We start from the raw sequence: 13526 nt of genomic DNA, 5'->3' as shown, positions 1-13526 counted from the left end.
TGAGGATTCCTCACGATTTCCTTCCGGTTCACAGTCTACAATAGTCTTAATAGTCTGTCACGGGCCCTCAGTACCTACAAGATGCAACTCAGGCTCCTAAGTGCAACCCAGAAGTCCCTCCGTAATGTGGAGGTTGCTCCCCTCTCCAGCTTCAGCTGCCTCCCTTCCCTGCCCAGAGCCAGGTTAGCAGTTTCGGAGGTCCCCAGATGGTCCATGCTGTGCCTAAAATGCCTTTCTCTCCCTGCCAACCATCCTTCAGCAGTACCTGCTCCTCCTGCTGGGTCACAGTCCCGCCTCCAGGTAACAGCGTGCGGCACTGCTGGAGACCTCTGAACGATGACCATCTCGCCTTGTGATCAGTCTGTTTTCTCTGGACCAGTTTGCTGATTCAGAGGGTTTCTAGGGATTCTAGAACAGCTGGGTTTGAAGCATGGATCTGGATCTGGAGTTGCTTTTTGGGGCGGGGGGGCTGCTTTTATAACCTCTCTTTCTCAGCCTCCCAGTTTGTAACCTGGGTGTGATAGTAGCACCTCTCCTCAGAGGACCAGTATGAGTGTTACATAAGATGACACCTGTAGAACTCAGACCACCACACAAGGTAACAATCAACTGACATTTAAGTCAGGCCAAGCCCTGTTCTAATTATTTTAAGTGATTAACTCTTAAATCTTCACAACAGCCCTGTGAAAGTGACACTGTTTTTATCCACATTCTCATCTTGCAAATGAGGAGGACCTACCTGAGTGACTCGCTAAAGTCATGCGCCAGGATTTGAGCCCAAGCTGTCTGGTTGCCGAGATTTCGCTATGCTATGGTGTCTCTCGGGAACAGTCAGGCCAGGATCTAGTGCACAGAGGAAAGTGCTCAAGCAACTGTGGGCCTGGGACCATCTCCCCATCTCCTTGCTTTTGCACTTAACTTCTAACAGGCCATCTGCCTCAGTCTGCTGACTTGAGTGGAAACACCCAGAATGTCACCTGTTCATCACCGCTAGTGCACAGACACCTTCTGGAAGATTCATGGGCAGGTTGATTCCCTCAGCGTGTAGTAACTGAGCTCCCACAGAGGGCACAGCCTGAATGGTGAGAGGTGAAATTCCGGTGGGCCCCCAGAGAGCCCTGATTGCTGGCAGAGAAGCAGCCAGCAGGAAAGGTGGGTCCTAGCTGGTGCTCAGAAATCTCTGCCACTTCCCTTACTACTCTTTTCATTCATTCTTATAGCAAATAATTGTCGTGTGCACAGTCAGTACCAGGTACTCTCAGGCACCAGAGTCACAGCATTTAGTAAGACAAACACTTCCTGGTCTCATGGAGTTTCCAGTCCAGTGGAATAAACAACTAAGTAATTAAGAGTTTTCAGTGCATGATAAATACTAACAAGAAACTAAGCAGGATGATGTAATAGATGACTTGGAGATTACAGCTGGCTAGAGGGCTTTTCAAGAGGTGGCATCTGCATGGGGCCTGGATGAAGAGTGTGCAAGGAAGAGCTGGGGACAGCATTGTGACCCAGTAACGGGACCAGGGTGACAGAGGAGAGGTACTGGGTTTGCCTTTGGTTAGTCGTTTCCTTTCTCTGAATGTCACTTTTCTCAACTGTAAAATGGGGGTAGTTTTATCTATATTAGTCAGTGTCTAACTAGGAAAAGAAATCCACCCGAGGTATTTCAAACAGAAGGGATTTAATACAGGGCATTGTTTGTGGAGGTGTTGGGCAGGCTGGCTGAATCACTATCTTGAACACCTGAAACTTATTTAATATTGTACATCAACTATATCTCAATTTAAAAAAACCTGCTTTCTTTTACCCAAAGGCTGCCTGCTGTGCCTGCGCGCTGTGCCTGCAGCTCTGTCCTGCCATCTAACTCCAGGCTTTGAACCTCCCAGGACCACCTTGCCAGCCAGGCTGCCTTGAGGGGACCCTGCCCCATGCTGTGAGCAAAGAGCCCTCCCCCAATCCAGATCCCACTGGGGGTGTGTTTTCCTCTCTCCCCATCCAGGCCTCAGAACACAGGCTCCTTGTTTGTATGGCTGGAACTCACCCCCAGCCTGCCCTGCAGCAGTGCTGGGAACACGAGGGGCCCCTGGGCCCCGTCATGCCCGTTCCACAGCTGGATGTGGTCAGCTTTGGGGATGGGGACTCTGCAGGCTGGAGGGGACATGGACCCTGAGTTGCTGCTCAGAGCAAAGCCTGGTCACACCCACGTGGTCAGGAAAGAGCCACAGAAAGTGTGCAGACTCCTCCTGAGAGGTGGCCACTGGGAAGCAGGATGAGGAGGGCTGGGTGGGCATGGGTCACTCAGCACCCATGACTCCTGCCCCGGCTGCCGGCTCCTGCCCTCCCTCCTCCCGGTGGGACCTTTACTGGGTCTGTCCTGTCCCTGCCCCGCCGTTTCATTCTGGTTCAGGGTAGATGGTAACTTGGGTTTTACTTCTAGACCCCAGGTGGCTGCAGGGCGGTTGCTGGGGGTGTCCCTGGATATTGCCCTGTGAAGTCTCCGCCACGGGATGTGGACGTGGAGGGGCAGGAACTGGGCGTGGGTCATGGTCCCCTAGCCTTCCTGCAGCCTTGTCACCCCCCCGCCCCCAGCCTCTGGTTCCCAATACCTGGTGTCTCACGGAGCTGCTATGGGAGCCGAGCTGGCCACGATGGAGGGCTGGTGACCTGGTGACCGCAGAGCCCCTTTCTCTCCGTCGGGGCAGCGACGTGTCCCCTCCCCCCCCCCCCCCCCCCGCCAGGTGGACCTAGAGGAACACGCCCCATCCAGGAGTCCTCAGGCTCCAAACACCATGCCGGAGGCTCTCCATCGTCTGTGTTCTGAGTGACGCTTGCCCCTGGCCTGTGGCCCCCTGGGCCAGGAGCTCCAAGGGTAGGCTTCCTGGGGAGAGAGGGACAGGGCTAAGAGCAGCAGATGTGACCTGACAGCCTCTTCCTAGTCACCCCGTCCAGCTGCTCCCAGCGAGGGGAGCCAGTGCCGGGGGTATGACTGTGGCCTCAGAGGGGCCCGTACCTGGGAGGAGGCACGGGCCGTGCCGGCAAAGCCCCCAGATCCTGACGCCACCTGCGCCTCTCAGAGCCTTGCTTCCGCTGCCGCCAGTTAGGATGCGGGAACGCAGAGCACCTGCCAGGTCTGCCCTCTCACTCCTCCCTCACACCTGAGGGCCCCTCCCAACCTGGGTGGAGCCCGACTGTCACGGGGGTGGAGCAGAGGCAGGGGCCGGGGGCGGGGGAGTGCCCCTGCCCTTCCAGAAGCAGTCCTGGAGCTGCACTGGGTCACACCTTTTATTGAAATGTACGTCATGCAATCCGTCTGGAGACCAGCCCTGGCCCAGACGCCACCTGCAGCAGGTCCTGAGTGGGAAAGGCACGTGAGTGACCACCTGTCTCGACCGGGCGAGAAAGAGAGACCCACAAAGTTAGCTGTGGCAGGAGGGCACGGGGCCTCGGGGGCGATCTGCTTGGGGGGCCTGGGTGGGTCTCTGACTGTCCCCCTGCCCTGCCAGTGGCACACAAACTGGCCCACGTGACCTGCCTCCTGAGCAAGAGTTCCCCGGGTGTCCCGGGATGGGTGGGGCTGGGGGCCAAGGCTGGGACGCCAGTCAGTCAGGGTAGCACCGGGGTGGGGTGGGGTGGCCAGCCACAGCGGGATGGGGTTAGGCGTGCTGGCAGAGGGGGGCTGGGGCTCCGGGGCAGGGGTCTGCAGTGGACCCAGCCCGACCCGGGAAAGTTGGCCGTTGCTGCCGGCGAGGGCTCTAGGGGGAGCAGCAGCGGCACTTTAAGGCAGCCCTAGGCAAGGAAGCCCGGGTCGCACCTACAGAAACTGGGGACAAGCTGTCCCTGGGTCCAGTGCTGCAGGGGCCCTGGAGGCCCCGCACATCCCCTGGTTCAAGTACTAAGTGTTTTGTCTGCGTGCTGGCTGGGTACCCAGAGTCACCTGCTGTTAGAACACAGGTGCAGGCTGGGATGGGGGTTGGCGGGCCCTGGTGCCACTCAGCCCTGGGGTCCCCTGCGCCACAGCTGCAGGACACCCTCCCACAGACAGCGCCTCCTGGAACTGGGCCCCTTGCCCCAACGGCTGCAGAGGGATCAGCACCAGCTCGCTGAGCTACTGGAGAGAAGTTCTCATGATGGAGTCTGTGCTTGAACTTGGGAGGGTTGTGTGGACGGGGAGGGGGTGGTGCTGGAGAGGGAAACGGCTCAGAGCCTGGGCTGCCCGTCAGTCCACTCTCAGGCCTACAACCCACTCTTTCCTTTTGCTGCACCAGGAAGGGGACACCCCCGGGCTCGGAGGGGGCCCAGCAGCCGAGCCCACCTCCTGCCAGCACAGTAGAGGCCCAGGGGCCTCCCTGACTCCCCCAAAATCCCTTTGCAAACAGAGCTGGGAGTGCGGTGGGTGCCCTTGGCCCTCTCAGGAATTCCTGGAGGCCAGAGGGGGGCTGGGGGTTGGGACCTGGGAAGGGTGGGGGATGCTGAGGACGGGGACTCTGGGGCTGCCAGGGCTTCAGGCACGCAGACAGAGAGGTTCCCACCACCAGGTGAGAAGGCATTTGTGCACAGGTGTTTGGGGGCCCCAGGCCACTGCAGTGGAGGAGGGGGGCTTGGTGCAAGACTGGGAGCGGACGAGTGGGAAGAGGACACAGGCCAATGCCTGCCGAGGTCAGGCAGGGAGGAGTCAATGGGGCAAGCAGCCCACCCTAGCCAGAGGGCTGAAGGGGCCACGTCACTCACGCCTCAGCCCCAGAGGGACCGGACTCCTGGGCTCCCCTCCAGCCCCACAGAAGAGCAGGTGTGGATTCAGCCCTCGTGGGGAACACGGCAGAGGAGGCTGGTACCCTGAGCCCTAACCAGCCCCCAAGAGGAAGCCCCCAGAAAGGCTGGCCCCACAGGACAAAGGGTGCTGGGGTGCTTGCTCCTCAGGCTGTTCCCAGGAAGGCTGGTCCGGGAGGGGCCCCAGAGCTCCTGACGGGCCACGAGCTCGCAGGAAGGCAGAGACGCTCTGATGTCTGGCGGCTGCACAGGAAATCCCTCTGCAGAGCTGCTTCTTCCTCTTGGGTGGTGCGGATGGTTCGTGGAGGACGGCTTTCTCCCTCCCACCCCAGCTCGGAAGGGCCCTCTCTTGAGAAAGCTCAGCCACAGCGAGAGGCCGGCACCCCCAAGATACTCGGGCTGGAGGGGGGAAGGCAGCCTCGGGGGGCCTGCCTCTTGCAGAGCTGAAGGGCATGGCAAGGAGTAAGGAGACGTGTGCGTGCACGCTTGGCCCGATGCCCCCAGCAGTTGGCACACAAGGTTCCTCGTGGCTCCTCATCTGCGGAGAGGACCCGGCCTGGGCATGTTGGCAGGGCCCCAGATCAGCCCCCCTGCCCATCACGGAGCGGGGAGCAGCAGGTGGGACCCAGAAAGACCAGAGGGACGCCCCTGTCCACGTTCCGGTCCTGACTGCGGGCCCTCACGGTGTCTGCAGAGCAGGAACAGCCGGGCCCCGTTCGCCACGGCAGCTGGGCCACGGCCACAGATGAGCGTCCTTACAAAAATAACTCTGAGTCTGTCCCCGTGGGGACCAGGGTTCCTGAGAGCACGCAGAGGCCGGGGCGAGGCCCGGAGGGAGGGTCCGGTGGGCGGGCTCGGGCCCCGCGGGGCCGGGGCTACGGCTGCAGGCGCTCCAGGTACTGCGGCAGGGGGTTTTCCTTGACGAACTTCTGGATGTACCAGCACGTGACATGGGCCCTCAGGTCCTCCTCCACTACGAAGTCCAGAGCGGCCTGGCAGCCGGGCAGAGAGAAGAGCGGTCAGGGCCCCCAGCAGCACCTCGGCTCAGAGGCCCAGCCCCTCAGGCCCCGGGCTTTCCCTGGGGTCTCCGATGGAGCCAGGGTGCTGCCACCACCCCCGTTACAGTCGGGAAGCCGGGGCAGGAAGCTCTGGTGAATTGCCGGAGGAACAAGGCAGGGAAGAGAGAGGCCAGGGTCGGATCCACCCTGGGAGAACCCCGCCCGCCCGTCTCCACAGCGAGCCGGGGTGCCCACCAAACTCCTCCGCTAATTCTTCACTGGACACTCCTCCAGGAGCCTCCCCTATGGGCTGGGTCAGGGCACCCGGGGCTCCCTCCACCCCTGGCAGAGGTCACTGAGTTTTCACAGGGATCCCAAGAGCAGCAGCCGGGGGTGGGGGTGTCAGCATGCAGTTGTCGTCCTGGTGGGTCTGGTGCACCTCCCTGCCCCAGTGCCCTGCACACACTGGTGCACAATAAACGTTTGCTGAAACAGTACAGCACAGTCTGGGTGTAGCTGGAGGGTCTGATGACAAAGGCCGAGGGCCAACTAGGCGCCTGGGCTCCTGGTCGGCCGTCTGACCGTCCGGCCCCCCCCCCAGCGGCCCACACCTGACCCCGGGTTTCAACCCGAGAGCCTCTAGTGACAGGATTCCAGGCTCTTCTCCCATTTTGCAGATAAGCGCCCTCACCCCTGGCAGATCCCTTCTCCTGTTACCCAGGTAGCAACTCTGGGTTCCTCGCTTGTAACGGGGTGGGCCCACAGACCAGCTCGAGCTGCTACTGAAAGACACCTGTCCCCCGCCGGGGGGGCCGGGGGAGGGGGCGGAGGGAGCAGCGGGGCAGCAGGGGGAGGGGCTGGGCCCCAGCAGCCGTCGGGGGAACGCAAGGCCGAGCTCTGCTCCAGGTCAAAGCCCCTTGAAGCCCAAGCTGCTCTCCTAGCGGCTGGGGATGCAGGGACAAGAGCCAAGTCACTCCAATGTCTGTACACCTGTTCAGCAAGGGTTCACGGAGCACCTACTACGTGCCAGACATGGGGTCCCGGCAGTGAGCTCCCGGCACCAGGCAGGTGTGTGCGTGTGGTGGTGGGGGCCCGGAGGCCCGGCCCCGATTGGAGGGGAAGAGGATGAGGCGGCAGCAGCCGCGGAAGGAGGGCGGGGCCTGGCCTCGAGAGGAGGGGAAGCGGGCGAGGCGGCCGCAGCCGCGGGAGGAGGGCGGGGCCTGGCCCGGAGAGGAAGGGAAGGGGGCGAGACGGCCGCAGCCGCGGGAGGGCGGGGCCCGGCCCCCGGGGCGTGGTCTCCTGTGAGTTGGGGGCAGCCCCCACGCCCCTACCTTGGCCAGGTGCTTGGCGATGCCACGCCCGCGGTAGGCGTCGGGGACCTCCGTGTGCTGCAGGTCCACAATCCGCTTGCCCACGTACTCGTAGAGCAGGACAGCCCGGTCGTGACACCCTGTGGGGAGGGTGGTTGGCGGGTGAGGCCCGAGCCGGCACGGAGGCCTGGACCTTGGAGGTGCAGGCGTTTGGAACCCGGCTGGGGAGCTGGTTCTGGAAGAGCCTCTCTGCGCCTCAGTTCCGCGTCCATAAAGTATGGATGTAACAGAACATTCCTCATTAGGGTGCCAGCATCCCAGGGCCCCCGGCGCCCCCAAAGCCCAGCTCTCTGCATCCCCACCGGAGCACCTGCCCGAGGGTCTCGGAGCCCCAGGCCCAGCGCTGGATGAAGAGCAGAGCTCAGCAAGTCGCCAACTAAACCAGAGCCTGAAGAGACAAGAGAGTAGGACCACCCACCGGACCCTGGGGAAGGGCAGAAGGAGGGGCACACAGGAAAGCCACGCCAGGCACAGGAGGCAGAGCAAACTGGCCTTCATGCCCTCTCAGGCCTGGCACTCTGGTCTACCCTGTTTTCCTGCTGGAAAAACATTTAACTGGAGTTCCTCCAACCCAAGTCTTCAGTTCCTCATCCTCCTGTCTGTCTGTCCATCCAACCACACACCCACCCACCCATCCGGCCCCCATTTGCCTGCCCATCTACCTGCCCAGGCATCCCATCCACCCATCTGTCCACCTGTTCCCCTTGACAAAAGTTCACTAAGGCCCAGACACTGTTTCAGGAGCTGAGGACAACTCCATGGGTTACTATTTCAGGAAGTTTCAAGTGTATGAAGGAAAAAATAATCTGGGCCAGGGGAGACGGGCATTTAGCCAGGGAGGTCAGGGGAGACCTCCCAGGAGGAAACCTCTGAGCTGAGGGGTAACTGGGGAGCAGCAGACGTCTGAGGGAAGAGCAGGGGAGGGGTGGGCAGAGGGCACAGCCAGCGTAAAGGCCCCGAGGCAGAATGTTTACGCAGGGCAGCAGGCCACTTCGGGGCTTCATAGGCACTGTGCAGACCTCCGCTTCTGCACTGTGGCCCCCCTGCAGAGAGGGGGCGGGGTCTGGAGCCCCTGTCAGCCTGCTCCCGGTCCCCGCTCACTTGCTCACCCATCGCCTCCGTCAGCATTCCTGAGTGACCACTTGGGCCACAGATGGACCAGATCCCAGGATGGCCTGGGGGATTCTCTGCCCCTCCACCCCGCCAGCTCCTGGTGGTCCCAGGGGCTCAGTCACCACCACATCCCCAGTGCCCGGGCCGTGGCAGATGCCCAAGAAATACCTGCCCCACAAACTCCTGCTGTTCTCTGTGCCAGATGCACAGCAGGAACTGGAGGCCGGTTCGTGGCTCCTGTATGCCCAGTGCCTCCCCGGAGCCCGACCCCACGCCCTTGGGGACACCAGGACAGGACAGCTGCAGCTCACATTGGTGGGGCGCACTCAGCCCCTGCACACACCAATCCTCACGAGAACCTTACAAAATGGGCAGGGTTCTCACAGCCCCGTCGACAAACAGGGAAACCGAGGCTCTGGAGCAGCTCGGCATGTGTGGAGCTGTCTGGGGCCCCGGGTCTTGCGGCTGAGAGGAGCAGAAGGGTATCGGGCCGCGGGGCAGACGTGGCTGCATGTGAGGGAAAGGGCGTGACGCTGACCCCTCTCCCCGCCCCACACCTCCCTGGGCTGCGGAGGAGCCAGACGCCAGAGGACAGCCCTGGAACACCTGGGCCTCAGTGACCGCAGAGACCGCCCAGTCCCCACTGCCCCACGCTGCCTGGAGACGGCCACACCCCGAGGCCCTTCTCATACGTCTCTCAGCCTCTGCTCTGACCTCCGGCAGGCCCGTGGGCACAGCTTTCAAAACATGCCCGGAATCTAGCCACTTCATACCTCCGCCGGCCCCTGCGCCCCCCGTGGAAGCTGAGTCACATCCTGTCCGTCCTCTGCTCAGGGGCCTCCTCGTGGCCCCTCACGTCCACCCAGCCTCGGTCGGGTGCTCCCTCTGCCTGGCGCCTCCCGCCGGAGACCCCCCTGACCTGCCCCCCTGGGCACCACGGCCACCCCATCCCCGGCATCTGGGTCCGTGGATCCCACAGCCTCTGCTCATGGCAGCCTGGCTGGACCCCAGGCCCTTCTCCGGGCTGGGCCAGTACTTGCCATCTGGGGGCCATGGAGCCAGCCAGGGCCCCGGCTTCCAGTCCCAGCTCTGCCAGGAGACCTCAGACCTCACCAGGTCTGGGACAACCGCTACCTCCCTCCTGGGCCTGAGAGTCACGTCGAGATCATGGGCTGTGACTGGTTTTGAGAAAAGTTAAAGCAACCTGGCAAACGAGGAGACCTTCCCTCGGTCTCCGCCCTGCCTGCACCAGTTCCGAGAGCAGGCCCAGCAGATCAAAACGCCTGTTATACAGACGATGAGGCTGAGGCAGAGGCAAAGCCAGAACCCAGGTCCTCTGCGCCCTCTGGGAGGTAGCTGGCCAAGGACAAGTGGGAGAGGGAGCCCAGGGCGGGCAGCACTGCCTGGCTTCTCTGGGCATCTCCACCTGCAGGGGCCACGTGCTGGTGGCTCAGAGCTGGGAAGCGTGAGAGGGCAGACCCTGAGGGCCGCCCAGGAAGCCCACCCACAGGCCCAGCTGGTCCCCCCACCCAGGCACCCTGCCCAGGGACCCGCTCTAGCATGCATCCCAGGACTTCTGTGCCCCTGGGGGCACAACGTGGCTCGAGCTGGGGCCTCCTGCCCGGGAACTGGGATCTGAATGTAGGAGGCCTCTGCTGCGCTTTCAGCCCTGCTGCCCCCAGGGCCTCAGTCTTCCCATCTGCAAAGTGGGGGCTGGGGAGGATGTGGAAGGCGCTGGGTTCTAGGACCCCCAAATGACACTTCTTGGAGCAAATGGGACACTCGGCGCTGGCTGAGAGGGGAAAGCAAAGGCCAAGGGTGGGGCCGCCCAGGGGTGGGAGCTCAGTTCTGGCTTTGAGGTTTCCCCACTGATGAAATGGTGATACAAGCTAGCTTTCCAGACCCTGGATCTGGGGACCAGACAAGCCTGGGCACCTGCGTTCTCTCATAGCCCACATCAGCAAGACCCATCCACGCTTCTTTCAGCAACCATCCAGGAGCTGGGATCTCTCCCCTCCTCTCACACCGCCTGCTCCAGAGCAGTAGCCATCCTTGTTCTTGTCTTGCCCCGGAGCAGCCAGAGGGAGCCCAGGACATCCCACCCGCCCTCTGCTCAGGACCCTCCCAGGCACCCACCTCACCCGGAGTCAAGTCCTCACAATGCCTTCCACGGCCCCGCACCACCTGCCCCCAAGACCTCTTGACTTCCTCTGCTATGCAGCCTCTCCGTCCTCCCATCCCTGCCGCTCCCGATACACACCAGGCATCCTAGGGCCTTTGCACTTGCCTCCCCTTCCACATGGACTGCCGTTCCCACTGTAGCTCGCTTCCTTGCCTCCTTCCCAGGGCGGCCCTCCCAGACACCTGACTCTAAACAACAGCCCTTGAGACCTCCCTGGTGGTCCAATGGTTAAGACTCTGCGCTTCCAATGCAGGGGCCACGGGTTCGATCCCTAGTCAGGGAACTAAGATCCCACATGACGCGCAGCGCAGCCGAAACAAACAAACAAACAAAGAGCCCTTTCCTGACACCCAACCTTATTTCTCACCAGTCTTGCTCTCTAGGATGCTCTACACCTTATCGTCCACTGCCCCCCAGACGGTCGGTCCCAGGAACCTCCAGCACCTACAACAACGTTTCGCAACACGTAGTAGGTGTTCAATAAACACTTGTGGAATGAATCCTAGTTCTTCTACCTCCAAGGTGCAAGCCCCTGGGCAGGTCAGTCACTTTCCCTGCCTCAGCTTCCTCCTCTGTAAAATGGGCAGAGCAGTTCAGACAACACCGCCACCCCCCACCAAGGCTGAGGATAAAACGACTCTGCCTGCATGGGGCCTCCTGAGGACTGCATGCACACAGCTGCTCAAACCTCTTCTCTTCCCAGACCTGGAGCCTGCTGGAGGCTCATCAGCCCAGCTCTGCCAGGGGATGGCCGGTACACACCTGCACCTGGAGCCCCAGGGCCGCTCTGCCTCTCGGCCTCAGTGTCCACATCTCTCACTGGGTGCAGTGAGCTGGCCTCCGGGGCCTGCCTGCAGGTCAGGAGACACCACGGCAGGCCGTTCCCCTCCCCAGCTGGGGTGGGGTGGGGGCTTGGGCACAGGTGACTCCCCGCCCCCTATATACACCCAGACCAGGTCCGGCCTGGCTGCACAGCCCCCACCTCGCGGGCGGGCGAGGAGCTACTCCTGGGCTTGGCTGGAGATCCCGGTCCACTCTACAGTTAGCCATCTGAGCAGTAGGCAACAGAGGGGCAAGTTTAGAAAGATGGCTGGTCACGTCCAGCTCTGACCTCAGCCAAGTCTAGAGGGGTGTCCTTTGGCTGTACTCACTAGGGAAAGAAAGAAGGAAAACCCCAAACATTCCCTTTTTCTTCTTTCTCTGAGTGTCTAGGGCCTCCTGAGCCCCCCCAAAGGAATCTAAGCCCTCTCTGGAGCTTCAGAAAGAGGATTTGAAAACCCATGGGGCCTCGTCCAACGAGAGCAGCGGGGCCCGGAGAGTCACGGCTGGCCAGCCAGCCGGGCCACTGCAGGCAGCATGGCAGTGGAAGTACATGCCTCCAGGTGGAAAGACACGTGTTTGAGTTCCGGCCTGCGCTCCTCCCCTGCGCTGGCCTCGGCTTACTCCCCTGAGCTGCGGTGGTGATGCCCAGGTCACAAGGATGTTGTGACAGGGATGTGCTCAGTGCACAGCACAGCCCAAAAGGGGGTTCTGAGGAGGGTCCGCGCTCCAGGTCCCAGCCCCTCCCGGCTGTCCAAGTGCAGGTGGGAGGAGTGGGCCCAGGTAGGACCCCATCCGGGCTCTGCACATCCCCCCCACCTCAGGAAGCCTGCCCCTTCCCTCCTCAGAAATGGGCACAGCGGCCCATAAGGGCCCTTCCAGCTTGGACACTGCCACAGGGGGCCCAGCTGGGAGGGAAGAAGAAGTTATTAAGGCAGAAGTGGTGGGACACGGATGAAAGTTCACTCCTCCATTTCATAATTCCACTTTCCACCCCCAGACCTCTTAGGCGGAGGGAGTGCGGGCTAGTAAGTGGTGGAAGCTTTCTTTACAGGAAATGAGGACTTGACTTTGCTTCTGGTTTAAAAGTAATGCCCAGGGACTTTCCTGGCGGTCCAGTGGTTAAGACTCTGCACTTCCAGTGCTTCCACTTCAGGGGGCACGCGTTCCATCCCTGGTGGGGGAACTAAGATCCCGCACGCTGCGCCTCTGGGCCAAAATAATAATAATAATAATAATAATAATAATAATACTCAGTCAATGTTCACCAACATTTACTACCTGCCGCAGGCGCTGTTCTGAACCTTACTCTTACTGGGGCATCTGGTCCTTACCACCAGCCAGGAGTTATGCGCTGGTGTACCCAATTGTAGAGACGGAGAAACTGGCGCGCACAGAGATGAGGCAACTTAGCCAAAGTCCCAGAGCCTCTGGGGTCTGATGGCGACACCATCCCTCTACACCCCCCGCCCCTCCCAGGCAGAAGTCCCTCTGTCTGTTAGCCCCGGGTCGGCCCAGAGGATTCTTCCAATCCCCTTGGTGCAGAAAAGCTAAGGTTCCCAGGGGCAGCCAGAAGCCATTGAACACCGAGGAAAGGGGAGGTGGTGGCTCACCACTATCCCCAGGACCTCGGCAGCAGCCCGGAAAACAGCCAGGCCAAGCAGGTGCGGGTTCCCCGGGGCCGAGGCGGGATCGGAGCTGCCTGGCGCCTGCCTCCGCCTCCCCGGGGCCCTCTCCACCCCGGGCGCCCGGCGCGGGCTCGACTCTCCCGGCAGCCCGCCTCCACCCGGCCCGCGAGTGCGCCCCCAGCCCCGCGGCGCGCAGACAAAAGGCGGGGGCGGGCCGGGCCCCGCGTTACCGTTGAGCCGGACGGTGAACTGGCGGCGCCTACGGTCGTGCTCCACGCGGATGGGGCAGCCCTGCTCCGGCGCGCCCGGCGGCACGGCGGCCGGCGAGTGCGCCATGGGCGCTGGGACCCGGGCTGCGGGCGCGCGGCCGCGAGAGGCGCGCGGACCCGCACCGTGGGCCGACCGCAGGCGGCGGCGCAGAAACTGACACTCGGCGGCGGCAGCAACAAAAAAGGGGGGCAGGAAATCAGCTGTGCGGTCACGTGCAGCGCGCGGCCAGTGAGCGCGCGGCCGCTCTGTTTTGGTGCATTCCGTTTGGCTCTTAAAGGCGCCGCGCCGCTCACAGCTTCGCGCCTGGGCCCTTGGGGCTCTGGCCTCAGCTGGCAGGAGACTCTGGGGCCCCCACGGACCCCTTCTCAAAGACACGTGA

General features: G+C 62.1%; 1 protein-coding gene across 1 annotated transcript; it reads right to left on the bottom strand.

The window, feature by feature from the left end:
• Window positions 1-3246: 3246 nt before the first annotated feature.
• NATD1 (N-acetyltransferase domain containing 1) lies at window positions 3247-13226 on the bottom strand. Its single transcript, XM_060081221.1, has 3 exons — window positions 13108-13226; window positions 7097-7215; window positions 3247-5759 (listed from the first exon to the last, which is right to left on the bottom strand). The coding sequence occupies exons 1-3, from the start codon at window positions 13211-13213 to the stop codon at window positions 5643-5645; spliced, it is 342 nt and encodes a 113-aa protein (XP_059937204.1). The 5' UTR covers window positions 13214-13226; the 3' UTR covers window positions 3247-5642.
• Window positions 13227-13526: the final 300 nt, after the last annotated feature.

The sequence above is a fragment of the Mesoplodon densirostris genome, chromosome 18 (assembly GCF_025265405.1).
Source record: "Mesoplodon densirostris isolate mMesDen1 chromosome 18, mMesDen1 primary haplotype, whole genome shotgun sequence".
Taxonomy (NCBI): domain Eukaryota; kingdom Metazoa; phylum Chordata; class Mammalia; order Artiodactyla; family Ziphiidae; genus Mesoplodon; species Mesoplodon densirostris.
The sequence above is the reverse complement of the archived record's forward strand: the minus strand, read 5'-3'. Positions and strand labels throughout refer to the sequence as shown.

Excerpts from the sequence above, each read along its gene's own strand:
- NATD1 (XM_060081221.1), bottom strand. The coding sequence starts at position 13,213 with ATGGCGCACTCGCCGGCCGCCGTGCCGCCGGGCGCGCCGGAGCAGGGC. Across the intron at positions 7,216-13,107 it reads GTTCACCGTCCGGCTCAACG|GGTGTCACGACCGGGCTGTC; the intron begins GTAACGCGGGGC and ends CCCTCCCCACAG. Across the intron at positions 5,760-7,096 it reads TCGCCAAGCACCTGGCCAAG|GCCGCTCTGGACTTCGTAGT; the intron begins GTAGGGGCGTGG and ends CCCGGCTGCCAG.